We start from the raw sequence: 17,209 nt of genomic DNA, 5'->3' as shown, positions 1-17,209 counted from the left end.
TGTGGTGTTTGGTTTATCTTGAGACAGTAACTCTCTGTATAGCTTCAGCTAATATGGAACTTATTATGTAGATCAGGCTAGACTTGAACTCACAAAGATCCCCTTGCCTCTGCTTCCATACTGCTGGGATTAAAATGTAGAAACAACTCAGTATAATATCCCTAGAAAATAGGGATGTGGCACTGGTAGATTGACCATGCTCAGTGGAGAGTACCATGCCCATGAATATGTAAATAGCATGAACTTGAATCAGTTATAAAAAGTGAAAACAAAGAAGACACAAAGTTTATAGGGTGAGACAAGAGAATGATTCTTGGAGAAATTTCTGGGAGGAGTTGTGAGATAAATATGACCAAAATACATTGGATGCATGTATACTATTCTCCAAGTATACTATTCTTCAAAACTTGGGATAAATTTAAAAGTTCTAGTAACCAAAAACTGGGGAATTGTTACAACTATATTTGCTTACAAGAGACATTCAGGTTGAAATGAAATATTTCTACAAAAATATATGAGAAGTTAAATGTGGAGATAAAAGTTAATAGGACAAATACAGCATAATTTGTTAGTGTAAATGTAATATGTAATTTGCATTTATCCTGATATAAAATAAAGAAGAAAGAAAATAAAGAATAAATATAATGAAAAAAACAGTCAATGATTTTATATATATATATATATATGGTACTAGTCTTAATAGCATGAGATGGGGAGAAATAAAAAGAGATTTGTAGGGCTGGAGAGAGAACTCGGCTTAGATCACTTGCTCCTGTTGTGGATGACCCGGATCCACTTTCCTGTACCCACAATGCAGGTCTCTTCCATCTGTAATTCAATTTTCAGGGAATACAATACCTTCTTCTGACCTTCAAGGGCACCAGGCATGTGCATGGCATATAGGCATATATGTAGGCAAAAATTCATACACAAAAATAAAATAAATATATCTAAAAATGCAGATTTGTATGTAGCTAATGTTACTAGGTCGAAAAGACTCCAGTAACAATTTTAAGTTTTATCTGAGTCTTGTGAAATAAATAATTTGGGTACTTACATAGATAAATGCAAAGGATCATACTGTTTATCTCTTTTGTCTTTTCATTGGTGTTGACAGGAGAGGAGCTGGCTTACAGTGGGTTGAGTGTGAGACAGAAGCCAGATGGCTTTCTGTTGAGGACAATAAGAGAAAGAGGACAGTGAAAACGTAGGACTTTTACATCAGAAGAGGTTAGAAATCATGTGGCATCTTAAGATGATGGACAATAAAACTATGATGGCTTGAGTAAGAACACTCCTCATAGGATCTTATTATTTGAGTGCATTTAAGGCACCAGGAAGTGAACGTGATTTTGAATGATTAGGATTGGGAGTATGCCCTAACTGGAGTAGGTTCAGCCTTGTTGAGAGAAAGTGCGTCACTGGCTTGAAGTAGGTTTGGGGATTGAGGTTTCAAAAGCCTACATCAGACCCAGATGTGTGCCCTTTATCTCTCCCTCTCCCTCTCCCTCTCCCTCTCCCTCTCCCTCTCCCTCTCCCTCTCCCTCTCCCTCTCCCTCTCCCTCTCCCTCTCCCTCTCCCTCTCCCTCTCCCTCTCCCTCTCCCTCTCCCTCTCCCTCTCCCTCTCCCTCTCCCTCTCCCTCTCCCTCTACCTCTACCTCTCCCTCTCTTTCCTTACAGCTTGTGGATCAGGATGTAGCTCTCAGCAACTTCTCCAGCTTCCATGTTCTCTGCCATAATAATGGACTGAACCTCTGAAACTGTAAGCAAACACTCAGTTAAATGCTTTCCTGTAAAAGAGTTGCCTTGAGCATGGTATCTTTTCACAGCATGTGAGCAGTGCCTAGGACAATAACTAAGGATAGGATTTTAAAGGAAGGTTAGTGGAGAAACAATTTGTGAATTCTGCCATGCAGGTGTAATGGATTCAGATGAGATGAGACTTACATTTTCAGAGAGAAAGTGCACAGATTATTGAGGAAAAAAGAAGGACTTGACATAGAAACATGCAAGGAGCAGCTAAAAGTATCTTCACTTGATACTCTGCAGGCCCTTATTTCCCTCTGATATGACTCATCCATTAAGAGTGAAAGATAATGTAGAATAAACAGAAATTTGACAATAATGGAAAACAGGCAATAAAATGAACTTGAGATTTGTGAGAGTGTAATGAACAGAAATTTTATCACAGGATTGACTTGTCAGAGTCAAAATAATTTCTTCAGTTTGATGACCTTGAATTCGTATGACAGTAAATAAATCCTGTCTATTCTACAAGCACTTGGCTTCTCAGACAAGATAAAATTTCAAAAAAAAATTTACAATTTTACTAAATGAATAAGGACAAAATAGGTTCAGAGCAGTATAGGGAGTTGGCAGAGGTTTTCAAATAAACTCCTAGGATCATCCTAGCTCTATAGTGAGAGAGTCAGAGAATCACTCTAGGTGATTCAAGGTTCAGAGGTCAAATAGAGTCACAGAATCATCCTAGCTATATAGGAAGGAGATAATACAAACTGACAACAGAGTGTTCAGAACTATCCAAATGAGGTAGGACTAGATATCAGGATCATGTTTAGTTCTGTATAGCCTACAATCTTGCTTCAACACTTTTGACTGTGAGTTTAATCTTTAAAGGCTGAACCATCTCTCCTGACCTTGCCTGAATATTTTTAAATTGTAGAGAAGCATAATTTCTTAGTCTAACACAAGTCTTGATCATACCCGAGATCTCATATCTACACTCTTCCAGTGGCTGATTACAATTGCTTTTCTTCTGTTGTTTCAGATAGCTGTCAATATTAGATGTTACTTCACATCTCATTCAGGTCATCTGAAGTGATAGCTTGAGGGGAAATAGTTTTTATGAAGTCATGCAATGTGATCACTCTATAACAGTAGAGTGATGAGTCCCATTGTCTTGTGGTTGTCTTATCTCATTTGCCCTTATTTCTTTCTAACTCATCATTTTCCATAACTTCCAATCTTCTCAATTACCAAACAATATACAGGTACACTGCCATTCTCTCAGTGTCTATAGGGGTTCAACCAGTAGAGCACACATATTATTTAGCTTTCTGCACTTTTTGACAAGTTCCTTACTAGAAAGATGGATAATACAGTTAGCACCTTATCTACTTGCAGGTGCCAAAAGTAGCCATTTTGCTCTCCAGCAAACTCCTTAGCATATGCAGTTACAGATGACTTTTTAGGCAAAAATGTCATCTCATAGCCCTTTTCATTTGCATTTCTTCTTTTTGATTAATGATAGGATGTTTTTCTTTTATATGAAATTGAATAATTAACAAAACATATTTAAACATGTTTCCTCATTTATATAGCTAAAGTTTAAGCAATTTACCCATTCTTTTCAGTATTTTATTATGTCTTTGTTTATATTTAACATTTTGGTTTATTTAAAGTTTGTGAGTGGATACTATGTGAAATTAGTAATGCAACTCTACGTGAGACTCCATTTTAACTGGCTTACCTTCTGGTTTTCTCACTATGATTATTTTGTTATTTATTCTTAAAGTAGTGGATATCTTCATTCCTTCCTGTATAAAATTATGTAACCATTATTTATAAATATTTTATCATCAATACTTTTATAATCCCACCACAGAAAAACATGCCTGTGGCAAGCTTTTCATTGTTAGTGTATATTTATTTTTATCCTCACAGATGCACTGTCATTTTTCACTCTCCAAAGACTACATAAGAACTAACACATCTCTCATTGGTGCAGTAGGAAGTGAGAACTATTCTCTTCTTTACTTTTTGTTTCATGGAAGAGTTTGTAGGGCAGTAGAGGCAAGTTACCAAGACTGAGAGAAAGCTATAACAGTCTTTTCAGAACAAAAAAGAGAATGCCCAGGAAAAAGCAAAATGAACGTGGAACAAACAAACAAGAGATTATTAACATAGAAACAAAATCTTCCACATTTCAAGAGAAGCAGAGACAATCCAAGACAGACCAGATATCTACTGTGTGGAGAAAAGAACAGAAAAAACAGGAACTGAAAGTTCACACAGAATTACACCCCCAACACAGGACTGGGTTCAATGAAGACAAAGGAACAGGTATTTTAATGTACTTTGTATGTATTTTATTTTGTCAAGGATATATCTCAACTCTTGCATGTGTTTATCTCCTCAAAACCATTAAATTGTACCATTATCCTAAATGTCTGTTTTTTTTATCATCTTCAGTAATTTAAGATAATATCATGAAGCAGATTAGTGTTTAAATAGCCTCTGTTTATTACTCCTATAATATCATTGACTCAGGTCTCAATAGAATTGTATTACTTGTTGAAACTATATATATAATTTTATGGAAGTTGCATACTTTCTATTTATCCCATGCTATTTTAAAAATAATTACTGATGGGTTTTTGTTTTTTAAATAAAAACTATCCAGCCTAATTCAACCAAATAAACACATGGCATATTATCGAAAAATTGTAAAAAACATTTTGGAAGTAATACTTCCAAATTTCATATTTAATGAGATAATGACATTAAAATTTAGATGTCAAATGGTGTTAGAATATGGAATAACAAGATACTTAGTTTAAATGATTTTGTAGTAACTTTACCATCCATGAGGAAAAGGTTTCTCACTATTGGTTTAGGCAGTGAAAGTCAGAAGATGCACAAAGGTTTCTCAGTAACTTAGAGGAAAATATTCATAAAGACACTGTATTTAAGCTGCTGATCTCCAATGTGGAGTCAGAGGTGGGCAGGGAGAGCAAGTGAGAAGACAGGGCTGCCAGTAGAAGCTACTGGAAGAAAACTTTGATCGGTGAGAAGCAACTTGAAACATTTCTGTTCAGGACAAGAAGACATGAATTTACAATGAGGTAGAAGTAGAAATAAAGTATATGAGGGGTAACACAAATGCAGTAACCAACCCTGCATTTCAACATGGAGAAGTAAAACAACTAGGATTTGACATGAGTGACATTGGAGAGCAAAGAACTGCGCTATTAAAACCACCAAGAAACTGTTAACTTCAGGATTGATCTATGAAAAATTTGACAATGTTACATGAACTTGGGAGACTGATAAGCAATGGTCTTCAAGCCTTAGAAGTGAGAATCTCTCTCCTGTCTACATTCTTTTGTGTCTAGATCCCTGGTTGACAACATGGCGAATAATAACTGTCATCCTAGGAACCTCATGTATTATTTTGGTGACAAAAGTGGGCTTCTTGATTCCAAACTGTAAGTATCAATGACAAGAATTTATTCTTTTTACAATCAGCGTACTATTATGATAATAACTCACTATGAGGACTGAATATGATATTGTCTTACCAAATGTTTGCTAAATAAAACTTGTTACTGCTGCAATTTTTGTTGCAGTATTTTCTAGGGGAGAAAAGCGAAGCAGAGAGCTCTCCCTTCTGGATTCTCTGTGTCTTAAGAATAATGGTAAGTATTAACTTTGTAGAACTTATTTCCAGCACTTTTGATTACTGTGGCAAAGACTCTTTCTTAGATCCATAGACTTTACTGAAGACAGTGAACAAATGCAGGGTTCTAGGTACAATTTTTCCCTTAGAGAAGGAAGGAAAATAAGATAGTAAAATATGAAGAAAATATAAAGTATTATAAATATAAGTAAATACTGTAATTTTTAAAAAATTGCTTGATGTAAATAGAGTGAATACAAATATGAACCATTCACATTGCTTTTCCCTCGTTTCCATAGCTGGAAAACAATATCAAGTGAATTGGAATTAATTAGAAACAAATATAAATCAAACTCCAAAGGTTACGACTTCACACTATGAGTGTGGCTTAATGTGAAAAGATTGGCATGTCAGAATATGGACAGGATGCTATGCAAGCATAGTTTGCCCACAACCAAGCAATTCTACTCTTAGACATTAAATGAGGAAAATGAAAATCAAACATCCTTGGAGACGACTGGGTCAGTAAATTTCTTGCTTTTCAAGCATGAATACCTGAGTTTGATTCCAAGAACCCATATCAAGAAGCCAGGCAAGGTCCCTTTCACAATGCTAATCCTATTGTGGTTCATATAGGTGGATCTCTGAAGTCTACTTCTTGGTTAAGTTGTAGGTCATTGAAAGATTTGTCTCAAAAGTCAATAAGAAACTCAAAAGCTGCAATGAAAATTAAAAGAAAAACAAAAAGTACACATGAAAACAAGGTAGGGGAAGCGACCCAATGGTAGTTGAGGCTGTCTTCTGATCTCTACAAGTATAAATGCACATGCACACACACACGTATACAAAGAGCTGTAGAAATGTTTTCAAATATTCCTACTTCCTGTAATTTTACTAGCTGTTTATCTGATTGGGTGGATTTTAACTCATTGCCACAAACTCTAGTTACGTTGTTTTGTGTGTGTGTGTGTGTGTGTGTGTGTGTGTGTGTGTGTGTGGTTTGTATGAAGCATGATGGAGTCTTTTGTAGTTGATTTAACACAATTGTACAGCTCATGAAATATATTATTTCCTACCTCTGTCTGTTAACCCTGTTTTACTTACAACTCCTTGGTCAAATCTCTGTGTTTTTTGCAATGCCAATTTGATCACCACAAATTGCTTTAGCTTGCGCCTGTACTGAGATATGTAAAATTTCCCAAATGCTTTTGACATTCACCTTTGGTGAATATCAAAATCTTGGTTGGTTAAGAGATAATAAAATTATAAGGGTTTCAACTATATTATCTCACACATACTTCACTTTGAGAATGTCTGTTGAAATTCGACATATTCTATCATTTGCTGTTGTATTTTTCCTCACTGATTTTAACATAATTTCATTATACTATATCATTTAGATCTTTATTATATTACTCCACACAGGGATTCTCTACTGAAGTGTATTTGGGGCTCTGAATGCTTTTTTGTCCTTAGATATCCATTTCTTATTCTTTGTGTACATTTCTGCTACCATTTAATTGAACACATCTTATGCCCTATTTTTATACCCTATTTTATTTTTCTCTGATCCTTCTATACATGGATACTTAGTTTTTGTCTTTTTTTACAGAGTTTATGAAAGTTGTAGCTATATTCCCATTGATTACTACATATGTTGACTACTACTACATGCATGTAGTAGTGAACTTAGTACTTCTTGACCAGGCGCCTCATCTTTATTCAGTTGGTTTCCTTTTCTATTTGTCCTTATTTACTGATGATGTTTTCATTGTGGTTTTTTGTTTTATTTTGTTTTTTTGTTGCTTTATTTGTTTTGTTTTTGTTTATTGTTGTTGCTTGTTTTGTTTAATTTTGGGTTTTTTCTTCACTGAGTTCTTTATTTTCAACATTTTTATTTACTTCCTTATTTGTAGTTGTTTTGGGCAATTTAAATTTTCTTGTGACTTTCTCTTCTACAATACTTTTTCATTTATATTGTTGATTGCTGATTGCTTTCTGAAGGTCATGAGTTAATTGCATTACCTCACTCGTTGAAAATCTCTTTTAACTCACTGATCATTTTACAAGTAGATCGGTGAACAGTTTATCGGATATTTTACACATTTGTGAGCATTATTAGTTCATCGAAGATGTAAAGAAACATCTATATATTTCACATAGGATACTGACAAAAAAAAGAATGATTTTATTGAAATCCATCTTGGTATAGCATTGTTCTTTTTGAGGTCACTTTAGGAACATGGGTAAGTAAAGACAACTGTATCATTGGAAAGTCCCACCCAAGCAATGGCAGCAGTACACTGGCAACTCTAGAATCTCACCATCAGTCAATACACCCCTTCCTATATATTCTAGCATGCACAGAGAACATGCTCTGCAGAAGGCAGTGCACCAGCATAAGACAGTGAAGGGTAGAGTGCCCACCAGCTCATGAAGGGAGTTTGACCAAGTTCAGTGTCATAACCATGGCTTCCTACATTACTCTTAGTTTAGCTATTTTAGTTGTCATACACCAGAGGTACAGCCTTATGGCATTCCATGTCCATATCTGTGAGCTCAGCAACGAGTCATGCTCTTTAAAGATATTTCCCATTGCTTTTTCACGCTTCTTGAGCTCCCATGTTGTGATTATGCATCATTGGCTTGGATGCCTTCCCATTACATTTGGGGGTCTTCTTATTGAGCAGCCCATTATTGAAGACATAAACCCAGAACAAATAATAGAGAGGAAAAAACTCTTTTTATATCAAAAATATATTCCAGCTCATTACTATGTCATCAGTGGCCAGAGATGGGAAAATGGCCAAGCTAATGTAAAGCGTCCTATAGAATTAAAAATTATCAGAGACAAAGACAGAAATAGTAAACTAATAAGACATTTAAAAATTCACAAAAGGAGTAAATTAGAAAATAAGCAGGGTTAAATACAAGAACACCAACAAAAAAGGAAAATAACATTATAAGGGGTGTAAGAAAAAAAGCAATAAATTTAAAAAATTCCCAATAAGAAAAAAATATTTATAAGCAAGGTGAAATGAATGATAATGAAGTTTAGGATCTCATGTTTTATTTTGTTTGTATTTTTAAAAATTAAAAGATAAACATAAAGTACTATTGAAAGTGCAATAAAAAGGAAAAAGGACAAAAACAAGATAGTATATTGGAGTAGTATTTTATTATTTAAACTTGATTATGCCAGCTAGATGCTGAGAAAGGGCTATCGGAACTTGAAGATTCTTGTTTTTTATATTTATGATGGTGCCTAACCTGAACTGAACAGGTGATGACCAGAGGTATCTTCAATGCTGTATCCTTCCTGCTTGGCATACAGAAGCCAGTGCTGGACAAACATAACTTTGCAGTTTGTGGGTTGGGTAGGATCTCCCAACTTCCTCATGTACTTATAAAGACATATTAGGGAAAGTGCAGCAAGATATTTGATGTGCACTTATTAAATTGGCTGAAAATTTTGAAATAACAAAAAATAAACACTGCGAGCTATTTCAGATATATGTGATATATCTCATAAAATACTAGGCTTTTAGTATTTGTCTCTTTTTCCTAACATGATTATTGTCTGAAAAACAATGGGTAAAAATATACTACAAAAGTAACTTTTATTTACCTGATGTAATTGTCATTTCAGAGGCTTACTGCCTCATAAACTCACCCTTTATAGTTCTTTCTGAACTCTGGCTGGTTTGTTAAACTCAGCAGTTTTAGCTCAAACTCCCACCTAAGCTAACTGAAGCAATGGGGCTTCTCTTAGCTTTACTCTGAATTGCACTGCTTGACCTTATATTAACTTTGGCAATAAGTTCTACTGGCTCCTTCTCATTCTTTGGATCATTCTGTCTTCACCTGCAACCTGACTCTGTAAAACTATCCTGGTAAAACTGATCCACCTTCTCTGTATTGTTCTCTTAAGTTGCCTCCCTTTTCTTTATTGCTTTCATGAGAGTCGGGTATACCCTAACTCTGACATATTCTGTCAAATCATTCTGTTTCATCACTTTGTTTGCCTCTCAGTTAGACATCACTTTCAAACATGACTGCTTCCTCTACAAACTTACCTTGCCTACATTGTTTGTTATAAAGAGTGTGCACTAAGAACATCTCTGTTTTTCAGCCAAAATATATTTTAAATCAGGGCATGTCTCCATTCCAGCTAGATTACATAGACAGAGAAGGTCTTTGCATGTGATGCCTTCCCAGAGCAGTCATGCTGCTGGATTAAAATTACTTGCAAGATACTTTTGTGTCAAAAATAATGCATTTTATATCTCCGTGAATAGATTGTTAGTAAGTAACTCTTAGAGATGAATAAAAACCAATATATATCATCACATTTGACAGAGGGAGCTACATTCATGTTAAAGACAACCTAGCTTTGTTTCTTTTATTCATGTTTATAAGGATGACAAACTTGAAATGATGGGTAGATGGTACAGGCTTACTGATAGCTTAGCATGTGATGGACATGGACATCACCTATCATGTATATATTTTTATATTAGGCATAAAGGTAAAAATGAGAGATTTGTGTTATCTACATACTATCTTATAAAGCATTAGCTTTATCAAGTTTCATACACTATAAAACACCTTTGATTGATATAAATCCTATTTCAAAAAATTATCAAAATTGAGAAACAATCTGTACTTAATAAATACCACTTGTAAACAAAATAATCATTTGAAATATGGGACAGAGAGGAAATGCTCTTATTTTTCTGAGGACAAAGAAAACTAACCTGATCTTGGATGACTTCATATGTTACAGAATTGAAAAATATACATTACATTTTTCAAATAGTTAGAATACCTGTTTAAAGCTACTCATGCATTTTAATTTTGTGTGCTCAGAGCCATTATTCATAAAAAAGTACAGATTTAAAATAATTTCAGTAGCTGATTCTTCTATTTATATAATTATAAAACAGTTACCAACTTACACATGTATATATTATGACAAGTATTTTATTTAAAATTATTTTTCTCACAAGAACCTATATATATATATATATATATATATATATATGTGTGTGTGTGTGTGTGTGTGTAGATAGATATAGATATAGATATACAGATTTTATGTAGTAAAATTTTCAAACAAAAATTTGTATTATTAATTACTGTCAGATAAATATTGTGAGATTGTGTAAAAATTGCTCATCAGTTTTATACCTTATTAAGACTAGAGACTAACTCATGGGCAGGAGACTGGCCAAGATTCTTAATGCTTCCATCAACCTGGTCACCAGCAAAGGCAGTGATGAAACTTTGTTATGTGGTACTCGTGAGTCTCATAAAACTCATTGTCTGAAATTATATAGCATAATATGAGTCATATTAATACTGGGTCATTCTAGTGCTGAGCACTCATTTCACACATGTGCATTTCCTAGACTCCTTCTGTGATCTTTGTTCCCATGACTGGATTGCTTTTGGAAACAATTTCTATCTCTTTTTTCGTGGAACCAAAACCTGGGCAGAGAGTAAGTCGGCCTGTGAGGAACTGAATTCTTATCTTCTGGACATAGACTCCAGAGCAGAGCTGGTAGGTCACTCACTCCTGTTCTTGTGTCTATGTGTAATGGTGGCACTGGGAATTTGGCCAGGAAGATCAGTCAGACAGTTCTAGAAGTCATGTGACACCTGCTCATCAAGATTTACTATTATCCTTAGTTAGATTATAGGAAGGGCTTTCCAGCATTCCAAGGCTTAATGCTACAAGAAACTGAAAGTGGGAATGAGCTCTAGTTGGCATGTTCTACTCAGTAAGTCACAACACTGTTATTCAGTAAGGAAGGACATTTTACCCAGCATGGTAACTTTTTCCTGTAACCCTAGCTCTTGAGAGAGAGACTGAGAACACCATAAGCTTGAAGCCAGTTGGGTTACATAGTGAGTCTCCAGACCAGCTTTGGCTATGGAGTGAAGCTCTGTCTCAAAAGTCAAAGATATACAAATGCAAAAATTTAATATTTTAGGAAGCAAAAAAAGAAAAAGAAAAAGAATTAGGATTGTACACTCATTTTGGATTAATTTTTTTCTGTACTGAACAGGAAAATTTGTTACTATTTGAAATTAATGGGTGGATTCTCTTCAAAACGGATGCAATAAACAGGTCCTTGCGGAAAAATTACATTAAAATACACCAAACCCTGTAAGTAAAATATTTAGATGAAATGGGCTTTGCTGAGGGTAGTAGGATTGTTGTGCACATGTACCCTGTACCCTGTCTCTGTGTGGCACAGAAGGAACATTCAGAAGAAAGGAAAGAGCACTGATATGGTCTTTGAGCCATAACAGAGAAAATGTTAGCCCTAAGGAATCTCACCTTTAGAGCATTTGTGGTTTTATTCTCCTGGACTTTCTGGTGACATTTATGCATCATTTTAGGAACTTTGTAACACTAAAGCAATGGTTCCCATCTGTGGGTTGTGATGCCATTAAGGGCTGAATGACACTTTCACAGGGGTCCCGTAGAGGATATACTGTATATCATATATGTACATTATAATTCACAAGAATAGTAAATTTACAATTATGAAGTAACAATCAAATAATTTTAAGGGGTCACCACATCCTGAGGAACTGTATTAAAGGTTCCCGGCATTAGGCAAGTGGCCTTGTACCAATTGCTACTTTTTTGAATCAGAGAGTATAGGGGTAGCTTGTGTCTGTCATTTTCCATTAAGCTTACTGTTTGGCAATCAAAGGTCATCACCCACTCATGGCTCTTTGTTTCTTCCTAAACAATAGGTTTTCATCTTTTTGTCCTGTGCTAGTTTTAGCTAATTCTAACTCTAAAATAAATATGTGATCTCTAATGACTACCTTATGATTTCTGGTTTTTTTTTAATTGTTTTTGCACAGATTTAATGATTCAGAAAAGAAGAATCATAGCTGTCATTATCTGAGTGGAAACCAATTCAGTGCTGGTGACTGTTCATCTAAGAAAGCATACACCTGTGAATTTAATCTACAGTGACACCTATATCAGTATCATAATTTATTTGATTATGAACATCAAAATTTCTTTTATTTGTTGAGTTTATTATCTTTCACACTCAATCTTAGTAAAGATATCAATGAAGATAATTTTTATATTTTGAAGATTTTTTACTGAACTGAGATACTGATTAAAGCTTTTACTATCAATATTGTACTGAAAGTAATATTCTCCTTAATAGTGATCATAACTCTATCAAGATTTATGTTGTCATTAATAAATTATCTATCTACAAATGGTAATTTGTATTTGGTAACTTAGCAATAGACTTAAATTGATAAAAGGATCCCATGTCAATTGAGTGGGTTTTTTTTAAAGTTATTTGTGTATTTTTCATGTATGAATAATGGGACTCCACAGAGCATGTCAAGGTCACAGGACAAGTTGGTGGAATTTTCTGCTTCTACTTTTATGTGAATTCCAGGGGACCCCAAGCTTGCATTAATTTTGCTACCCCACTGAACCATGTTACTAGCCTGGTTTTTGTTTTTGGATTATACTTTCTCAATGCTACTCAGCCTGGTCTGAATTCCCAGAGCTCAATCTAGTTTTGAGACTCAGCAGATCTAGTAGGTAGACCAGAGATGCAGCCTACCTCACACAGTGTAACATTTCTAATGGAAAGAAACCTTTCAAGATTGTTCAAAAGACATTGATTCTACTTTAAAAAGCAAAAATGGACTTAATGGAAAAACAAATAACAAATGCAACTTCAGTTGAAATAGCTAAGAAGCTTAGAGTCTGGGGCTCAGATCCAGTGAAGGCTCTGAGGTTAGGGGTATGTATTGCTCCTGCAGAGGCTACAGAATAACTATCCAGCACTCACTGTATCAAAGCAGCCTGTAAACTACTTCCAGCCAATTTGACATGCTCTTCTCATCTTCCTCTGCTCCTGCATGCATATGGTACCCATATTGACTACCACCATGTCATCTTCTCCTGACTCCATTTTGTGCTTGCTTACCTATCTACTCACCTGCACTATCTACCACAGAAACACAGTTGATTTTCCTGGTCCTGATGTATTAACCAAATTATTAATGTATATACCAATTGTCTCAGTTAGGTTTTTAGTGTCGTGGACAGATACCATGACCAAGGCAACACTTATACGAACATTTAATTGGGGCTGGCTTACAGGTTCACATGTTCAGCCTGGTATTATCAAAGCAAGCACATGACAGTATTCAGGCAGGCATGGTGTGGGAGAACCTGAGAGTTCCATATCTTCATCTAAAAGCTGCTAGCAGAATATTGGCTTTCAGGCAGCTAGGATGAGGGTCTTAAAGACAGAGTGATATACCTACTCCAACAAAACCATGCCTACTCCAACAGGGTCACAGCTTCTAATAGTGCCACTCCCTGGGATGAGCACATATAAACTATAATAACAATTTAACATAAGCTAAATAACTGAAAAAAGTATGACTCAAAAATTGTCAGGCTGTTCTAAAATTATTAGTAAGCTCTGCCAGAAATTAGTGTTTCAAGGTTACTCTGACCCTTATCTAACATTGATATAAATTATGGTCTTTGTGGGGTGTGCCTTTAAATATACTATGACCCATATTTTAGCATCGCAAGGTGTTGAAGCATGAACTGATCTTGGTCAGCAGCTAATAAAAGACTCATCATTTTACTTGGCTTATTCAGGAAGATTTTCTGTATCTTTCTTGTATGGGTTATTATAATAATAACTACTAAGTAAATCGATTTTTAAAAAAGGAACTCAGTCCAGCCACTTTTCTAAAGAGCAGCTAGTAATACACTTTCAGTCATCTGAAAGGTGACCCAATTATGATGAGAGAACAGTTGAGAGAGCCATGCTACGAAAACACAATTCTTGTGCTAAAAGGACTGTAATTGAACATTTAGAATCCTCACATTTCAAGTCTTTGAAAAAACAATGGTGAACATTTCTCCATGTGGATTTCTAAATATTATTGTTTGGATTAAAACACAATAAGCTATAATACCATGAAGAGGAATTTCAGAGAGGAAAACCACAGCTATAAGCACCAGTGTCCCACTGCTGACATTTGGATATGATGACTGTAGGGTTGGAGTGATGGCTGAGTGGTTGAGAGCACTAGCTCCTCTTCTACAGACACAGACAAAGATCCATACACATAAGATAATAATCACGATGATGGTGATAACTGTATATAGAAAATAATAATAATAAAGGTGATGACTGTATATGGGATACAACCAAAGATAATGTCATGGTCAATAGAACAATAATATAGATGTTTCATCAGAATTATTAAATTTAAAAAACTTCTTCAGACTTATGATTTGACCAAAAAATGAAAAACAAACAAACAAAACAACAAAAAACATTTGGTGCTTTGAAGTAAGAGATTATGGCAAACAAACAAAGGAGCCTATAGCTAGAATGGAGAACTGTTCTTTTTTTTAGCATAAATGAAGGCTTTATTGTTCAGTTCAGATGAATGACAGACTGGTATAAGCTCAATTAACTATTTCACACATTTAAAACCCCAGGATGACAGAAAAAGCTATGCTTATTGGCAATGAGCAACAGGAAGGGAGTGGGAAGGCTTCTGAAGTTTAAGAAAGCTATTGGGACTGAAATCAACCATGTACGAGCAAGTCCAGAATGGAAAAGGGATCATCCGAAACTGAAGCTCTCTGAGAGTTTGGATCACTTCTGGAACTGTCACCGAATTCTTGATGGGTTACCGTGGTCACTCTTTGGCCTTCACTGACTATCACATTGCGGTGTCTCTCCACTGTCCCATCTGGCTTAGTGATCTTGGTCACAGAAATACTTTTGAAATACGATTTGGGGTGGAGTTGAAGAAGTGGATCAAGACCTTGCTGGGAAATCTTGGAGTCAAGATCATTTTCTGTCTGGCTCTAGAATGCGGACTCCCAGGCCATGTATCTTCCAACCTATCAAAAGGTCCCTGAGACCCCCAATATGCAGCTGGTTTGGGGAATTCAGGTTTTTCATAACTCTCCAAGATCCCCTCAAAGAACATTGTTGGTGACTATCTGTGTACTTAAGAATTGAGTTTCATAGTGTCTACCCCTCCCGCTGTCTTTGACCAGGTATTTCTGACTCAGGACCTGGAAGTTCAGGAGAGTGGGGAGGCAAGATCCAGGACTCCCATCTCCCTGAAGATGCTATTAAAATCTTGTACTAGATCATCAAAGCCAAAGTTGCCATGGAATCACATCTTTCCTCTGGGGCTGAAGCTGAAACTAAACTCCTCTGTAGGCTGAGAACCATCAAAGACATAGCTCTCTCAACCCCACTCACCTCTGTTGCCACCTCCTCCTCCTCCTCCTCCTCCTCCTCCTCCTCATCCTCCTTCTCCTCCTCCTCTTCTTCTTCCTTCTTCTTCTTTTTCTTCATCATCATCTTTGGTCATCCTTCAAAAAAAATAAGGATCTCTGTGGCTCCAAATCCTGGAAAGTCAAAACAAACCCTGAGAGAAAATCAAAGATACTCATTGCCATAGGGGCACTAGAAACATTGAAACTCTGGAGCCCATGAACAACAAAAGACCACCAGGTAACTCTACCCTGATGGATATAGCATTGGAGGACTGTTCTTAAACAGTGTCTACTGTACATTGCATGGTTGTGGAATTCATGAATTCACTGAAGCTGTGGTTATTAAACCTTGTATGTGTTTTGTATATATGTGAGAGACAATGAGGGTGATTTTGCCTACTTGAGCAAGCATGGAGTTATTTACTCGAATATGGGCAACTTTCCCAGAGCCACAACACTGAAGAAACTGATACATCTGACCAAACCACACATTAATTATCTATGAAATTATTAATTTTCTCCTTCAGAGAAAAGTGAGGCCTCGTGAGTGCCTTGCCCGTTCATGATAACAGATGTGAGGAAGTCTTTCACCAGAGCCAACCAGAGATGCCAGCTACTCTCATATATAGCATTTTGGACCATGATAATTAAACTTTTTTTCACTTGTCTTTACAAATCATCCAGACCAAGGTGCTCTATTATACCAAATAGATTCAAACACTCCAATGATAAAGCAAACAATAACTGAAGCTTGGTACACAGCTGATACCAACAAGAATGAGAGTGAAAGCTTAACCGTGCTTGGTCTCAGATGCTGCCTCATTTTCACAGGTTCTGCAGCAAAATCTGGAAAATAAATTCCATAGTCCTTCTAGAATGGAAGACTTGCCACCTTGATAATCTCTCCTCCCACATTATCTCCCTCTTTTCTCTTTCTTTAACCTCTTCTCCTGTCGTCTGCATTCTTTTTTTTGTTTCTTCTCTCTTTTTTCCAACATCTACCATCTCTATTTCCATCTATCTCTAGCATCTTTCCTGTTGTTGTGTAACAATGTATTCTAACATTGAAATACCCATTTTGTAAGAAAGCGCATCAATTCAGAAAGGAAACAAATCAAAATAACTTCAGGAAGTCACTGAAACTGACCAGATTCACTAACACTCAATCTTCCCTGCAATAGTATATAAGCAATAAGGAGTGCTGACAATCATTCTCAGACCAAATGAGTCAACTGGAAAAAGCACTTTTACAGGCTGTTGAACTTCCTTCAGGCTCTGCAGTGTGCTTCAGTTTTCTGGCCTATGTGAGCTTGTCATAATGTTCTTTATGGATATCTAAACTCCAAACATAGCAGTCGGACCTAGTTCTTCCTCTCAGCCCCACGCTTCCAGAAAAAAAAAAAGACTCAAACTCAAAATATATTTACAAATACCTTAGCTGTATAATGAGGCTCTTCTCTTAC

General features: G+C 35.8%; 1 protein-coding gene and 1 pseudogene across 1 annotated transcript; one reads left to right on the top strand and one right to left on the bottom strand.

Annotated features, from left to right (window-relative positions):
• The first annotated feature begins 3,837 nt into the window (after positions 1-3,837).
• Positions 3,838-12,480, top strand: Klri2 (killer cell lectin-like receptor family I member 2). Its single transcript, NM_001012648.1, has 6 exons — positions 3,838-4,083; positions 5,136-5,228; positions 5,370-5,438; positions 10,831-10,982; positions 11,491-11,591; positions 12,305-12,480. The coding sequence occupies exons 1-6, from the start codon at positions 3,870-3,872 to the stop codon at positions 12,417-12,419; spliced, it is 744 nt and encodes a 247-aa protein (NP_001012666.1). The 5' UTR covers positions 3,838-3,869; the 3' UTR covers positions 12,420-12,480.
• Positions 12,481-15,023: 2,543 nt separating this feature from the next.
• On the bottom strand, positions 15,024-16,221 carry Hax1-ps4 (HCLS1 associated protein X-1, pseudogene 4; annotated as a pseudogene).
• Between the last annotated feature and the right edge of the window lie 988 nt (positions 16,222-17,209).

Source organism: Rattus norvegicus, chromosome 4 (assembly GCF_036323735.1).
Source record: "Rattus norvegicus strain BN/NHsdMcwi chromosome 4, GRCr8, whole genome shotgun sequence".
NCBI classification, from domain to species: Eukaryota; Metazoa; Chordata; class Mammalia; order Rodentia; family Muridae; genus Rattus; species Rattus norvegicus.
Note: the sequence above shows the minus strand (reverse complement) of the source record. Positions and strands in the feature narration are given on the sequence as shown.

Bases quoted from the DNA above. Each gene is read 5' to 3' on its own strand.
- Klri2 (NM_001012648.1), top strand. From the start codon at position 3,870: ATGCCCAGGAAAAAGCAAAATGAACGTGGAACAAACAAACAAGAGATT. The intron at 5,229-5,369 runs GTAAGTATCAAT...TTTTTGTTGCAG, and splicing joins GGGCTTCTTGATTCCAAACT to TATTTTCTAGGGGAGAAAAG. The intron at 10,983-11,490 runs GTAGGTCACTCA...TGTACTGAACAG, and splicing joins TAGACTCCAGAGCAGAGCTG to GAAAATTTGTTACTATTTGA.